This window comes from Triplophysa rosa, linkage group LG16 (assembly GCF_024868665.1).
Source record: "Triplophysa rosa linkage group LG16, Trosa_1v2, whole genome shotgun sequence".
Classification (NCBI taxonomy): domain Eukaryota; kingdom Metazoa; phylum Chordata; class Actinopteri; order Cypriniformes; family Nemacheilidae; genus Triplophysa; species Triplophysa rosa.
In genome coordinates, this window is record NC_079905.1 from 20,464,443 (window position 1) to 20,479,719 (window position 15,277).

Consider the following 15,277-nt stretch of genomic DNA (forward strand, 5'->3'; position numbering starts at 1 on the left):
GTCCGGCATCCCCGCAGACCACTTTTCCGGCCACTCCTTCCGCATAGGCGCAGCAACCACAGCCGCCCAAAAAGGCCTCTCGCAGTCTCAAATTCAAGCACTAGGGCGCTGGACATCGGAAGCTTTCAAGATCTACATCAGGTCAGATCGCTCCATCATCAGGGAAGCCTATTGAACCCTCATTTCCCGAATCATCTAAAGAATCCATCCTTCACCTGCACGGGCTCGAACCTCCACCACTTCGGCCTTCATCTCCCTAGCGGGATACCTCACCACCACAGCAACTGCCTTAGCAATCACCAGGGATTTCATTCAAGACCCGTCGCTTCAACTCAACTCAACTCAACTTTATTTATATAGCGCTTTTACAATTTTCATTGTTACAAAGCAGCTGCACATGAGACACATTGACTACAAGCAAAACAATCAAAGTTGTACCTGCAAAAACAAGAAAAGGTTGAAAACACAGAAGACAGACACACCCACACACAAAACACTCCACACACAGAACACGCACATGCACCAACACACACAGACACAGAGACACACACACACACGGATGCGCACGCACACACACACAACACACACACACACACGTACGTACACAGACAAGTACGCACACACACACACGCTCAGTGAGAGCACACATTTAGGATATTTAGGATAAAAGAGAGAGAAGCACAGGTCAAATATAACAGATAATAAATTCCTATATGCAATATTAATTNGAGACGGCATGTCAAGACGAAGGGGGAGAACAAGACGAAGTGAGATGAGAGAACTGCTCCGCTGGTTTCTGTTTCTGTGACCGAAGTTGGATACCTTTTATGTTTTGTCGCTTGAATCTGCATGTATGCTGATGACTGTGACGATGCACAAGCAGCCTTATTAAACTCAAAGGATGTATTACAGCTTTTGCTTCGTGTCAGTCCTTTTCTCTGGTAATTTTACTTCTTTCTCTACACATCCCAACTTTGGGTTACAACATGGAGATAGAAAACTTTAAAACTGACCTGAACTATATGAGGACAAATGCAGAGACGCAAGAAAAAAAACTGCAAGCATAAACAGTTATGTTCATACATGCAGATACACAGAAAGTGCACGAGGGACGTGAGCAGTTTGGCGAATACATGAGAAAGTGTTTGGCACTGTTTTGAACAACTTCAGTGCAGAAACGTTTGAGTGTTATGATTGGGCCAAAGCAGTCAGCTATGTTCGTATGTTTTTCTTGAGTCCTGTGCTCTCCACGATTATGATTGGTTGAATGGTAAGGTTGAATCTGATTGGCTAAAGAGTACGACAACCCACGTGAGAGGGGTTTACTCGTGAATAATTAATGAGACTAAAATCGCTCCATAGTCAGCGAGTCACGCGTTGTATGTGCTCTTAACTGTAATCTTCATTCTTCGTTCACACATCGCCACTTAATGGAATTTGCCGGTAATGTTACTACTTCTATTACTGGAAAATTGTAAGTACCGATTTTCCATAAAGGTCCTGTTCACACATGATGTGACTTTCGCTACATTAACATAAAAACCAAAGTTTGAAATTACAGTGACAAGCAAGACTCCAGTGAATAAATGCAAAAACTAATATTTTTGAGAAATAAATCCACTTGGTTCATTACTCACTCTGAAAGATCCATTTCTTTAATCTTCTCAATGTCCTTTTTGTGTTTCTCTTGGAATTCTTTGGCAGCCTCATTCTACAAGTAAAACAATTTTAGCTTTTAGATATAGATTCAAGCTTGTACGCGTTTATGACATGTGGCTGCAGTCCAATCACCTTCAAGTGTCAAGCGGACAAAGAAAAAATAAGGGAAATTAAAAGAAAAAAATCATAATGTCCTGATACAAGTCTCATACCAGATCTTCACCAAGTGTCTGCACAGTTGGTTCCATGCTTATGTCCTTGGTGGCCACCATCTCTGCCTCAATTGCCTTCTCCTGAAGAGTGTTGAAGAACTGCAAAAAAGTAGAAATCAAACAATAACTACACGCTGTAACAATACAGTGTTGAGGAATAGATAGTGTTAGTGGCATTAGTATTATAGGAAGGCTGAAGATGAATGCGGAGAGATGGTGAGAATGAAGAAAGGGCTTGTTTTATTTCACCTGCACAATTTTGCGAATGACACGGTTGAACAGGCCCATGAGCTGAGAACTGGGCAACTCAATCTCCTTTTCCAGGTCATCTACACGCTTGTGTTGCAGTCCAACTCCCAACAGCAGAGCCTGAACAAAAAATATGTTAAAACTACTCATCTATCAATGGAAATTTCTAAACAAAGCATGCATAAATAGGTATTTGGGTAAAGATACATCCAATATACTGTCAGAGACATGGCCATATTTGGTGCACACATACACGCAGTTAACTTACACACTGTGCAACTGAAAGCATGACGCCTCCCATTTGTTTGAGGAAATACATGCGTGCAATAGCAGGCATCATATCCATCATGAGGTGATAGTCCACCATGTTTCTTGAATACATCTCCAAACGCTTCAAGTCATAAGGGGTAAACTGGGCAGTCAGCTCTGCACTGGTGAGCACTGGAAGAACACACACACATGAAGTGTTTACCGACACACAATTTTTCATTTAATTTCATGAGTTGCAGGATTTGGATCTGTACCTGGTGCGCTGTCGTCTTTGGCGTTCTTGTTCTGTAATATGTTGAGGGCCAGTGTTGGGCTGAATTTTCTGAATTGGAAAGACAGCAGGGAGAGAAACCTCCTTCGGAAATCTGTCCAACAATAATAGCGTTTTTTAAAAACATAACTGTCTGTGTGTGCATTATACTTTGTTTTACTGCAGGGCTTTCAAAACAATATCGTGTTGTGATTGGTTTCCAAAAATGTGACATTTTTTGTTTAATTACTGCTAAAAAATACACTCAATAATTTGTTGTGAATGTATTATTATATTTAGTTCTGTAAGAATTAGTTTGTGAAAGTTTGAAAGCTCACCCTTCCAAAAAGCAGACAGCCACTGGCCATTATCTACTGAATCCTCAGCATTGAGCTCCTTCAGCATAATACACGAGTGCTCCCCCGTCAGGTCATTCTACAAATTATAATATAAGAATCATTGTTCCTTAAGTCACAGGTATACTTTACTTAGTTTCCACCTTCCGCTTTGTCTCATGCAAATTTAGTATTTAAATTCAGTAAATTTAGTAAAGCCTTTGGGCTTTATACCACAACCTTCTGTGCTGAACATAGAAAGCCACATGCTTACCTGAGTCTGTCTTAAATAAACTGGAATGAATCCAGCCTTCTTCCAGAATCTGAAAAAACGGGAAAATTAAGGAATTAGAAATATTATTTAGCTTATTCTACTGTCCACAAGAGTCCCATCAGGGCCTGAGACTATGTATTAACTCACTTGAGAAGTTGAGGTGTGAGACCATACGACACCCCCAGGTAGTCCAGTCTCTCTGCTCTCCTCTCATTCAGCTTCAACAGCAGTGGTGGCAGGTCTTTCCTGGGTGTCACAACCTCCTCCAAAAGAGTGACAGCCTATACACAGAAAAATGAAACATGTTTATATTCAGGGTCCATTACCTTTTCCAAAGTCAAATGTAAACACTTATCAAGCATGTTAAAGATGTATTTTTATACGTATACTTCATAATGCAATGCCCCCCATGGCATTACCAAGCTAGGAAGAACCAGAATAGTAATATAAAGTCATATGCCTAGGTAAGATAAAAAATATTTTGGGGTGAACTACTCATTTGAGTCCCAAATATGATGATAACATGATCCGCATAATAACATACGCATAGAATGCATGTGAATTTTGCGAGCACTGTACNTCACAGATTTCACGAGTCACCATGGAAACGGCCGGGAAGCTTAAAGTTTTTGACTGTAAAACAACATTATAAATCAGAGTGTTTTTCACAGAAGACTTAAATCTGCATCAGTGTATAAAGTGCGGGATAAAAATCATAAAATTAAATTATTTAAGTTACGTGTTTATAAAACTGTAAACACTATAAATGATTTAATTAAGTATATAAATATTTTAAATATATGCACTACTTTTATACTATAATATTTAAAATATATTCTCATCATGACTATCTTTGTTACATAAAGTGTAGATTTGTTGAGATGTTTGTAACTGTTATTTTAACGTGTCTACCATGGTATTTTACCAAAATTGTGTTGTGTATATGTATTTGATCACATTGCTAATTTTGAAGGCAGTACATAAAACCTCTTTTTTGTTCCTTCTCTGTATGTTCCTTTAAAAATCTACCTTTATTTGGTTTTCTGAAAAGTGACTTTGCATTGTATCAGCCTTATTTGCAACAATTGCTGATGTGAATTGGAAATATTAATGGAGACTCTTCTAATTCTAGAAACTACTACATTGGTCATAATTTTGGAAAAAATTGTGAAATGCTTTTCAGTACACTACACTTATGTATGATAATTGATTTGCAGCAGAGGATGAAGGTCTGCTGTGACAGTGGTGACTACCCGGTGCATAAGCGGCCATTTGTTTTGTCTTAATATATTTCTGTATGTGTTTAGACGATTGGAGCTTGGTGTTTTGCGTTTCCTTTTTCTATTGTTTGTCTGGCTCTGTCCATTTAATTTCATTTTTTTTCTTTTTTTTGTATGTATGATTATCTGATGTATTGTACAGCACTTTGGGCTGCCCGTGTGGCACCAGAAATGTGCTTTATAAGAAATAAACCAAACCATAAACCAAGCCATTTACTGCAAATCAATCTGTTCTCAAACACACAACAACTCATCAGAATATAGAAAATGCACTTATTACGTATTATAAATGTTTTCTTTACCCCCCCCAACCTATTGGCGGGCTGCAGCCATAACATAACAACAAACCGATTTCATTGAGTTGTTGCGTAAGCCTCCAAATAAACACAGGCAACCTTAGGCTGAGGTTATGTGTTTACAAATTACCAGCCGGCACATAAGAAGGAATTTCTGCAGGCTTTATAGAGATAAGATGCTTTCCATTCCTATTAACACAGAAGAACATCTTCTGTGGAAAAAAAACAAGATAACAATGTCATTTTGAACGCTAGTTGTGTGTTAACTTCAATGTCTCGAGGTACAAATTATGCACTGTATAAAACAAAAACAAACACATCAATGTTGTAAGGCTTTGACCATTATGGACATCCACACACAGCAAAAAATGCAAAACACCTAATTATTGTTGCACAATACACATTACATATTTAACACATTTAATAAACTTGTTAAACCTTTTTGCCATTTACACTGGCAACAATGTTATCGCAGGAGGTCACCAATACTGTGGTTGGTAGTCACGTGATGCCTAACTGTTACTGGTGGACAGTTTTACAGACCATACATTTATATGACATATTGCAAAAAAAAAGATTATTATGTTTTTACAAGGAATCTAAAGTAAAACTCTGCAAGAGAAAGCATTTGTCTATAAATTGCCAGAGTGCATAATACTTCATTATACTTCTTTATTAAGTGACCCGTTTTCAATGCATGAATCAAATTTACTCAGAATGCTGACATGGTTTTAAAGGATTCTTTTTAAAACAATATCTTTGCATGTGGGCACAGACAAATGATAAAGAACAGTCAAATTACTCTCTGTTCGGCATACATCCGTCTTAGACACTTTTTTTGGCAGACCTACACATTCTTCTCTCTCATTACTTGGTGCATTGCATCACTGCTCATTTATACAAAGTTAAACTTTTTCTCAACTTGAAAATACTGGACACACCCACATCACATAATCATGTCAATATACATGCATTAAATGGCCAAATGTATGTGGACAGATTTGAAACGTAACTTGTGACTTCATGTTTGAGCACAGTATTTGTCTTTCAGCAAATACTAATCTGAATACAGACAAATATCTGCAAAGAAATTAAATATCAATGGGAAAAATGTGAATACAGACTGTAATCTAAACTCCACTGCAATAAATGTTAGTGCCTGATGATGACCTCACTGATGCTCTCATGTCTAAATGTATGCAAATCCTCACAGCCATGATCCAACATCTAATGAAATGTATGAAAAATGATTAACCAACGACATGCCATGTCTAAAAGGGAATGCATATTATCTTTCTTCTTCTCTTTATTTTCCTTTTCTCATAGTGTTGGCTATATACATAATTATTCAAATTAATATAAATGAATTACCAATCTAAATCAGTGAATGGATACGTGGGCCAATGAGAAACATGCCTGGGGCCATTGAGATGTCTTGAAGATTGCATCACTAATTGAAGCTCATAAAAACACAAAGACACAATGTCTTATAATGTGAAAACATTTAGTAGTTTTTATACAGTATGTTTCATTTACTAGTTTTTATACAGTATGTTTCATTTACAGAGTCTCATAGAGTCTCTTTAGTATTTTTTATTTGGCTAATGTTCAACACACAGCAATGCAAAATTTTCCGTTAATACAAGGAAAAGCAATGTTGCATGGATTCAGCCTTCAGAATCATGAATATTGATTTCTTAACCCATGTTAGGCTGAATACAAACTAACTTTCCTATTGTGGTGTTGGAGGAAGAAGAAACAGCATTGTAAGATGAAATCCTTCCAGTTAAAAGCAGTTCTACAATAATGCAGAACAACTGTAATTTGTAAAGCCCTGAGTAGCATGCAAGCTAAGTCGAGAGCAGCAAATTGATAGCAGTCATTTAATATTTCAACAAATAAGGTATAACTTATTTATAGGAACGAGGACCAAGGGCTGTCCTCCCAACCCTCTCGTTGAACAACGCTTTTATTTTGACGTTCGGGGCCCATGCTTGCACGTGACGTCACCGCACACGAAATTCAAGCGAGTCTAATTGAGAATGGAAAAAAGTTGTGCGATGGATTGTACAGCGCGAAATCTAAGATTTAGTTTTAAAGACTGACGAAAGAGAGAAAAGAAGCAAATGGACCCCTGCAATTTGCTAAACAAATGGAATATTCAAAAGTACCCGCTTGCTTGCTAGCCATTTCAAGTCCGACCCAGCCAGGTACGTTTTTTTGTTGAACCATACCATTATAGTGTTATCTACCTATTTTCTAACGTTACACTTTTAAATGCTGCGTAAATGTAAAGTTTTCCCAAAGTTTTCTAACCTTAGATAAATATAAACAGTGTTGGGAGAGATCCTCTATTTCTTTTAACATTCTAAGCAGGTGTACTTCATACAAACTTTAGAAGGAAGAAATATGTTTCCCTCTTTAGCCTTGGCTTTAGGATTCCTAAACAACTTTCATTGTGTAAGTTTATGTTAGGCTCCATTAACAGATAGTAAATCGGTTCCCAACATAACATACATTGTTTACATCTGTGTTGGAAATGAACAGAGGGTTTGGAAAAAAAATGACAACAAGGTGAACAAATCTGCTCTCCAAGTTCAAGACAAAAGAGGAAAAATAGTCCATGCATAATAAAAACTAGCTATGACAGTCGCAATCCAAATAAGATTGGTTGAAAATGAACGAATGTGGTTGATCGCTTCTTTGCTCTGCTACAGCTAGGAGCATTACAGCCAATCAAGTTCAGGGTATGAATACTCTGACCAATCAGAGGCGTTTAAATGATTCACCGGTGAAGAAGAGCTGTGCTGGAGTGCGTCACGCTCAAAATGTTTATCATTAACAACCGCGTACAGATACGATGTAAGAAAGAGATTCATTAGTCAGACTCTTTACTGTATTACCTGAAGCCATTGCGTGTTTTAGTGATGTTGGATGTTCTTTGTTTGTTTTCTATATATTTCCCGTTTGAATAACTGCTTTTTATGTTCCTTAGATAATCAAAAAAGTAAAAAAAAAACAGCAATTAAATAATTCATAAACGCTTCTCGGCTTGTTTTTTTTTTTTACAGCTGTAAAGCCTGTGACAAGTGTTCATGTATTCTAATATCTGAAAGTAATAATCAAGATGACAACATCAAGGGCAATAATCAGCATCAATGGTTTTGTTTTAATCTTGCAGTCCTATGGAATGAGTTTATGTTTTATCAGATATATGCTGCTCTGATCCACATCAGTTTAAAGACACCTCTGGTGCTGCTTTGTTTCTGTTTAAATTAAACAAGTTATCAGGGTTAAACTATGTTTTAAACATATTCATTGTTTTTATTTTATTAGTTATTTCATCTACATACATTTAGAAGTAAATTATCACTTGTACCCCTTATCAGCAATCCTAGGATTTTTTTATAATTTGATGCCAGGGCAGGGTTACACACACATTTTCTGTCATGGTCTGTGGACCCCCTGAAGTAGCATTGGCCACCCCCTGGCCACCCCATATATAAAACTCTAGCTCCGCCACTGCTTCACAGGAGCAGTCTGTCCTAACTTTAGATCTGTGTGTGAAGCGTTCTTTTTTAGGAAGTGAAATAAGTTTCGCCTGGTTGTAAGTGTAGCAACAAACCATCAGTTTCAAATTTATTTTTAATAGATTACCACATGAAACCAACAGTATTACAGTTTTAAAAAATAATCACAGTCTTATTCTCAGTCATCAGAATAAGTTCTTCAACGTGCAACTTTGACGGGAAGTTGTACCCACGTTCATTTTTACAGTAGCGCCCTCCGGAAACTTAATAAGGGTATAGAGGGCTATTTGAAAATAATGTATATTGTACAAAAATAATTTATTAACTCTGATAAAATGTCTCCTCGCATTCGAGAAATATAGCAGTGGAAATGCACTTATTAAGCAGCCCTGAAATATTGTTTTGCTTAGAGGTGTTAACTTGTATTACATAAACGTTTTAGCAATTACAGAGATGGACACTTATCTTAATGACACCAAAATCACCTTTCTATTGTAATGTCTATTTTCAAGCCAATACACCGCGGCCAAATATATTTGGATCGGTTGTTTCTCTGACATGCATCCAAATAGCTTTCTTTTATCATGTAACTAAATTTTGTACTTCTCGTCTTTCAGAATTAACCATCAAATAATAGCAAAATAATCTTTATAGGTACTACAGTATCTTTCTCTTTGTAGTGTATGTGGTGCCAAGGGATGACATGGCACATGGAGTACTGTTAGTTTAATTGTACATGGCAGCTATAAAAGTAGGCAGTGCTGACTTATTCCCTGGGCATTAGTGATGAGAAAGAAGAAGGATAAATGTTTCACTTTCATTCAACCGTTATTTGTTTTGACACCTTTTTGAACAACCTCTGTGTTTTATCATTTTAAACCTGCTTCAGCCTGTTTCGACCTGGTTCAAAATCATATTTTCACCTTTTCGACAAAGTATTCACACACTTACATTCATTGAGATGCCACACTATACCAGACCAAGGAGATTTCAGTGAATGAGCTTTTCAAAATAAGCTTTCTCTGTTTTTCTCTTGACAAAAGGTTAAAAAAGTGTGAGTCTACCTGGAGCTAGCCCATTGTCAAAATAAAAGTCTTGGGAGGCAAGAAAGGATGTAAGGGCGGCCAGGAGGTCTCTAAAATAGCTTTAAAGCACGACGAGGATGAGAGAGATGCGCTCAAGACAAAAACAGCATGTACTTTTCACCATGTACTTTTTACTTTTCATCTGCTTCATACTGAAGGGTGGCAGGAAGAAAGCCTTTGTAAAAAAAGAAAAGAAAAAACTTAATATCACATCTCAGCTGGAGCTTGCCCTGAGGCATGTGACAACTCGACACAATGAAGGAGGTTTCGGTGGTATGACTAGAGTAAAATTAAACTTTTGGGATGGTATGCACTGTGTTCAGTATAAAACTAGCCCATCACAGGATGTTGAAAACATCTCTGTAGCGATTCATAATTATTGCAGCATCATGATTTGGGGCATGATGTTCTCCGAACTCATAATGATTTAAAACTAAAGCTAAATGCAGAACAAGATAAATGAATTGCTTGTGACTTAAAAACCAGAAAAGGTTTGTGTCCTAATGTGCCTTAAAGGGATAGTTTACCCAAAAATGACAATTCTGTCATTATTTACTCACCCTCAAGTTGTTTCAAACTTGTATAAATTTCTTTGCTCTGCTGAACGCAAAATGAGATTTGAAGAATGTGGAAAACCAAACAGGAGGAATGTTTGCAACCAAACAGTTCTGGGGCACCATTGACAACAGAAAATAACTACTGTACCGTGGTAGTCAATGGTGCCCTAGAACTGTTTGTTTACAAACAACCTTACAAAAATCTTACTTTGTTTTCAGCAGAACAACAAATTTTAAAGACATGATCTCAATCCAAATAAGCTTTGTAAAATTACTTTTTTAACAAATGGTCCCCATGTAAGAGCGGTTTTTGCAAAGGTTTGTGTGAAAGATTAAATACATTGCAACTAGGGATGGGCATTTTTCAATAATTTCATATTCGCATATTTGAGCTCATAAAAAACGAATATTCGAATATTGGTTTATTTAAATTAAGTTAATAATGATGTAATTTGTTACGTTTTTATTTAGTCACAATTCCACATCAAGCTCATAATTATCATTAAATATTCATAATGAATTAATATTATATCCTGTATATCGTTTTTTATGTTGAAAAAATAGAAAAATACATAAAAACCGCATTTAAACCTGCGCGGAACGGTATAATACAAAAAGAAAACAGACAAAACAAAACGAACAAAACGCAACATATATTGACAGTCTGTGATATATGGTTATCTTGTTTATTTTGTTTTACATGTTCTTGATAAGAAAAACAAGCATGTAGGCAGAGGTGTAAAGAGTACCTGAAAACCATACTTAAGTAAAAGTACAGATNATGTAAGTGATCATCTACTAAAGCAACCATCACATATGTATACATGTGTAGTTTTGAGTCGGCCAGCTGTCAATAGTGCATTTACATACAGCATTGCAGATAATCTCCCCGTGGCCACTCGCCTGGAGCTTTACACAAACAAAGATGAAGGAACGGATGAGGAACAGAGGAAGGACGTTCAGTTCGAGCACGGCTACAGGCTCGGCTTCACTGAAAACAACAAGGTGCTGAAAAGCTTCTTTTCTTATCCGTGTATTTTTATGCCAGTTTAGTGTAGGGATGGGCATTTTTCAATAATTTCATATTCGAATATTTGAGCTCATAAAAAACGAATATTCGAATATTGGTTTATTTAAATTAAGTTAATAAAGATGTAATTTGTTACGTTTTTATTTAGTCACAATTTCACATCAAGCTTATATTCATAATGCATTAATATTATATCCTGTATATCGTATTGAAAAAATAGTAAAATACATGAAAACTGCATTTAAACCTGTGCGGAACGGTATAATACAAAAAGAAAACAGACAAAACAAAACGAACAAAACGCAACGTATATTGACAGTCTGTGATATATGGTTATCTTGTTTATTTTGTTTTACATGTTCTTGATAAGAAAAACAAGCATATAGGTCTATTTTACTCTGGTGAAAGTCTGTTCAACAAGCCGACGGTTAACAAGCCGACAGCGGAGAAAACGCACTGCTCTTCACTAACTCCCGCTAACAAAACCCAGATCTGACAAGAATATCTGGCTTTATTGTTTATAATGTTGATAATAAATAAAGTAAACGGGCTTGATACCTCATGCCGACTGTTAAGATCCTAAAAAATACCCCGCAACAAAGACAAAAGATCAGATTCGCTGATTACGTGACCGTCATCTGAGGAAGATATTTACTGCTGATCAGCACGCATATAAATATTGTTTTCCTTGTCGTTCACGGTCAGTGTCTGTCTTGTTTAGCTTTGCATTGGATTTGCATCAATAAATAAGGTAGGCCTATTTATTTCAACTAAGGTAAGGAATTACAGTGCGTTTTAAAACAAACAAAAAAAAAGCATCTGTGCAAATTTATTTAGGCCTACAGGCTGTAACTTTAAGGCGATGACCCTATTTGAACTTCTAGAAGGAAAATACTTGCTTTTAGGTATGTAAATATGTGCCAGTCTTATGTTAAGGCCAAATTCATTAACATTTGTTGCAGTGAAATGTACATTTTCATGTTTCAAGTTGTTGAAATTAGCATTACTTAATATATTTTTAACGAACGAATATGAATTCACTAAGAACAACCGCTGCAAACAAGTAATGGTAATAAATGAATTATTGTTGTTAATCATTTAATATTACGTTGATATTTTTATACCTAATGTAAGTAATGTTAACGAATTCTGTGGCTCACCAGTTTTGAAACATTTTAATATGGTGATGTGAGCCGAGCATAAAACGCGATCCGGGCATCCAGTGTGTAAACTTAAAATATTTAAACTAGCTTGCAATCTGAGTGAACAAAGATTTACACATACAAATGATTTTTTATATTTTCTGTACATTAAAAAATCATCACAGAAGAAGTGAAGAAGCGTTAAATAAGACCTGACTCTAAGGTCTTCTGTAACGGTAACTTAACCTTGTGGTGACGCAGTTTTATTCTTATGAAAAATAGGAATATTCGAATAGCATTTTTAATATTCGAATAGTTATTGCGGATCGAATATTCGAATATTTGAATATTCGTGCACATCCCTAGTTTAGTGTGGTAGACAACGTTCAAATATTCTGATTCTGAAGTAGGTTTTAGGTAGTTTGGTTTCCGTATCGATTCAATGAAGTCATTGTTTATTTTGAATTTACGTGTTGTTTTTCCCCGCAGTTCTATCTACACAACCACCTGTCATTCATCCTGTACTACCACAAAGAGAAGGTGGAGGAAAATGAGGAGCACAGTTACCGGGTTGTACGGTTTGAAGTGATGCCAAAGAGTGTCAAATTAGAGGGTAGGTGTCTGCAATTTTACAGTTTTCAAATCTTTCGTGGTAATGTGCAAATTCTATTAAACGAATAGTTTACCCAACAATAAAAACTGAGAACATTTTCATTTTGGGGTTAACTGTTCCTTTAAGTGATTACATTGGAAGTTTTCCAGAATATTGAATGTATACATCTAAAAACAAGAATTACTGGAAGCAAATTTCAAAGCAAAATATTCTTTCTCTAAAAGTCACTTGTGGCCTGGAATTCCTTTTATTTAAGGGCACCACTGTGATTTTTTTTCTTCTGTCAATCTCACATACTTTGTTTTGTTTATATTACACAACCTTGACATCATTCTGTCTATTTGAATCATTTTTCCTTTCTAGATATAAAAGCAGACGAACAACATACATGTACATTACCAGAAACCATAGCCCCCTTCCCACAGGAGATCGACCCAACCAAAGAGAACAGCATCCTCTTTACATACTCTGTGCGCTGGGAGGTGAGACACACACACATCCGGTCTTCGTAACGTCTGTTTGTGATTCATGTGTTTATGTTTGGCTTCATAAATACCTGCATTCTTCCATCGCACAGGAAAGTGAGGTGAAATGGGCTTCTCGCTGGGACACGTATCTTACCATGAGCGACGTGCAGATTCATTGGTTCTCCATCGTCAACTCTGTGGTCGTGGTGTTCTTTCTATCAGGTGTGACTCATTTTCCTTCTATGTGATCTGAAGGTTATTCACTTGCATCGGTGTTTCGAGAGTACTAAGAATGGGTTTTTCTGCAGGTATCCTGAGTATGATCATCATCAGAACTCTGAGGAAAGATATTGCCAATTACAACAGAGAAGACGACATCGTAAGATGCTGCAGGTTGATCTCTTCTAAGATTCTGATAGCACCTGTATGATGTTATCTGAGAGCGCTCTCTCTCTTTTATAGGAGGACACAATGGAGGAATCTGGTTGGAAGAATGTTCATGGTGACGTGTTCCGACCTCCTCAGTATCCCATGATTCTTAGCTCTCTGCTGGGCTCTGGTATCCAGCTCTTCTGCATGATTCTCATTGTGATCTGTGAGTACTGCACCAGACCTTCAGGCTTGCAAATTCAGTTCAGATTTAGGAGTTTGCATTATTGTGAAGCATATTTAGCCTTCATGCTCATCTTCTACACGTGTGCGTGTGTTTTGTAGTTGTGGCTATGCTGGGTATGTTGTCTCCATCCAGTCGAGGAGCTCTGATGACGACATCCTGCTTCCTTTTCATGTTCATGGGGTAAATACATAATAAAATCAGCTTACAAAATATCCGCTTTTGCATTTTAGAACATGGCCATTTTCAAACTTTGTTTTGTTGTGCAGTGTATTTGGAGGATACTTCGCGGGTCGACTGTACCGCACTCTTAAAGGCCACAGATGGAAGAAAGGCGCTTTCTGTGTGAGTAAAAACTTAAAAACAGATGTTTTAACCTGGCGATAAAAATATTTTTGTTACATTTTGCTCAGGGTAAAAGTGTCTGTTTGCTAAATGAAAAACTGTTTTGTCGTCTCCCTGTAGACTGCGATGCTGTACCCGGCTGTCGTCATCAGCATCTGTTTTGTGTTGAACTGTTTTATCTGGGGAGAGCACTCTTCTGGTGCTGTAAGTATTTCTTCAGACAGGAAGTCACATGCACAACATAGCTTTTACAAACACGTAACATTTATTTTTGTGTACGTATCCGCATGTACTTACTGCTGTACTGTTTTAACTTTCAGGTTCCCTTTACTACAATGCTGGCACTGTTGTGCATGTGGTTTGGCATTTCTATGCCTCTTGTATATCTGGGCTACTATTTCGGTTTCCGGAAACAGCCATATGACAATCCGGTTCGCACCAATCAGATCCCCCGGCAGGTCCCTGAGCAGCGCTGGTACATGAACAAGTTTGTCGGGTGTGTGACGCTTTTCATGTTGTCTGTGACGTGACTTTGTCAGACTCTGATATCAATGCTAATGTCATTTTATCTGTTCTCTTCCTTTAGCATCCTAATGGCTGGAATTCTGCCTTTTGGCGCCATGTTTATCGAGTTGTTTTTCATCTTTAGTGTAAGTCAAACCTGCAACTGCTTTACAGCAATACAGTCACATAATGCTGAAGTATATGGTGCATACTCTTCCTGATCAAGTGTGCTTGGTAGCTCCACCCACTGTAAAATCTCATTAATCCACATTATGCATCTTCAAATTGGCTGTTGTTAAGCAGCATCACACACCATATTTTATTTTGGAGAAGACAGATTGTTGTCTGCAGCTGTGCTGTGAGTAAATGGATATTTAAGCTCATCGTTTCATGTTATTTTCTCTTTCAGGCTATTTGGGAAAACCAATTTTATTACCTCTTTGGCTTTCTCTTCCTGGTCTTCATCATTCTTGTGGTTTCCTGTTCTCAGATCAGCATCGTCATGGTGTATTTCCAACTATGTGCAGAGGTAGGCACGTCCGTGGTGTTGGAACCCGAGTCATTTT

General features: G+C 37.1%; 2 protein-coding genes across 2 annotated transcripts in view; one reads left to right on the forward strand and one right to left on the reverse strand.

The window, feature by feature from the left end:
• Positions 1 to 781: 781 nt before the first annotated feature.
• LOC130567510 (RNA cytidine acetyltransferase-like) lies at positions 782 to 6,042 on the reverse strand. Its single transcript, XM_057355691.1, has 9 exons — positions 6,037 to 6,042; positions 3,397 to 3,530; positions 3,250 to 3,298; positions 2,979 to 3,075; positions 2,645 to 2,755; positions 2,389 to 2,561; positions 2,121 to 2,240; positions 1,872 to 1,970; positions 782 to 1,711 (listed from the first exon to the last, which is right to left on the reverse strand). Exons 1-9 carry the CDS (start codon positions 6,040 to 6,042, stop codon positions 1,634 to 1,636), a joined length of 867 nt encoding a protein of 288 aa, XP_057211674.1. The 3' UTR covers positions 782 to 1,633.
• Positions 6,043 to 10,813: 4,771 nt separating this feature from the next.
• LOC130567512 (transmembrane 9 superfamily member 4-like) overlaps positions 10,814 to 15,277 on the forward strand; it is a 4,599-nt gene continuing 135 nt past the window's right edge. Inside the window, exons 1-12 of the mRNA XM_057355692.1 lie at positions 10,814 to 11,002; positions 12,659 to 12,782; positions 13,146 to 13,264; positions 13,360 to 13,471; positions 13,558 to 13,628; positions 13,712 to 13,844; positions 13,964 to 14,045; positions 14,132 to 14,207; positions 14,328 to 14,411; positions 14,528 to 14,703; positions 14,794 to 14,857; positions 15,121 to 15,269. Coding sequence (XP_057211675.1) covers positions 10,814 to 11,002; positions 12,659 to 12,782; positions 13,146 to 13,264; positions 13,360 to 13,471; positions 13,558 to 13,628; positions 13,712 to 13,844; positions 13,964 to 14,045; positions 14,132 to 14,207; positions 14,328 to 14,411; positions 14,528 to 14,703; positions 14,794 to 14,857; positions 15,121 to 15,269 — 1,379 coding nt within the window. The remainder of the gene's footprint in view (positions 11,003 to 12,658; positions 12,783 to 13,145; positions 13,265 to 13,359; positions 13,472 to 13,557; positions 13,629 to 13,711; positions 13,845 to 13,963; positions 14,046 to 14,131; positions 14,208 to 14,327; positions 14,412 to 14,527; positions 14,704 to 14,793; positions 14,858 to 15,120; positions 15,270 to 15,277) is intronic.

Coding starts and splice junctions, on each gene's coding strand:
- LOC130567510 (XM_057355691.1), bottom strand. Junction 3,076..3,249: donor TTTATTTAAGACAGACTCAG/GTAAGCATGTGG, acceptor TATAATTTGTAG/AATGACCTGACGGGGGAGCA. Junction 1,712..1,871: donor AGACACTTGGTGAAGATCTG/GTATGAGACTTG, acceptor TTTTACTTGTAG/AATGAGGCTGCCAAAGAATT.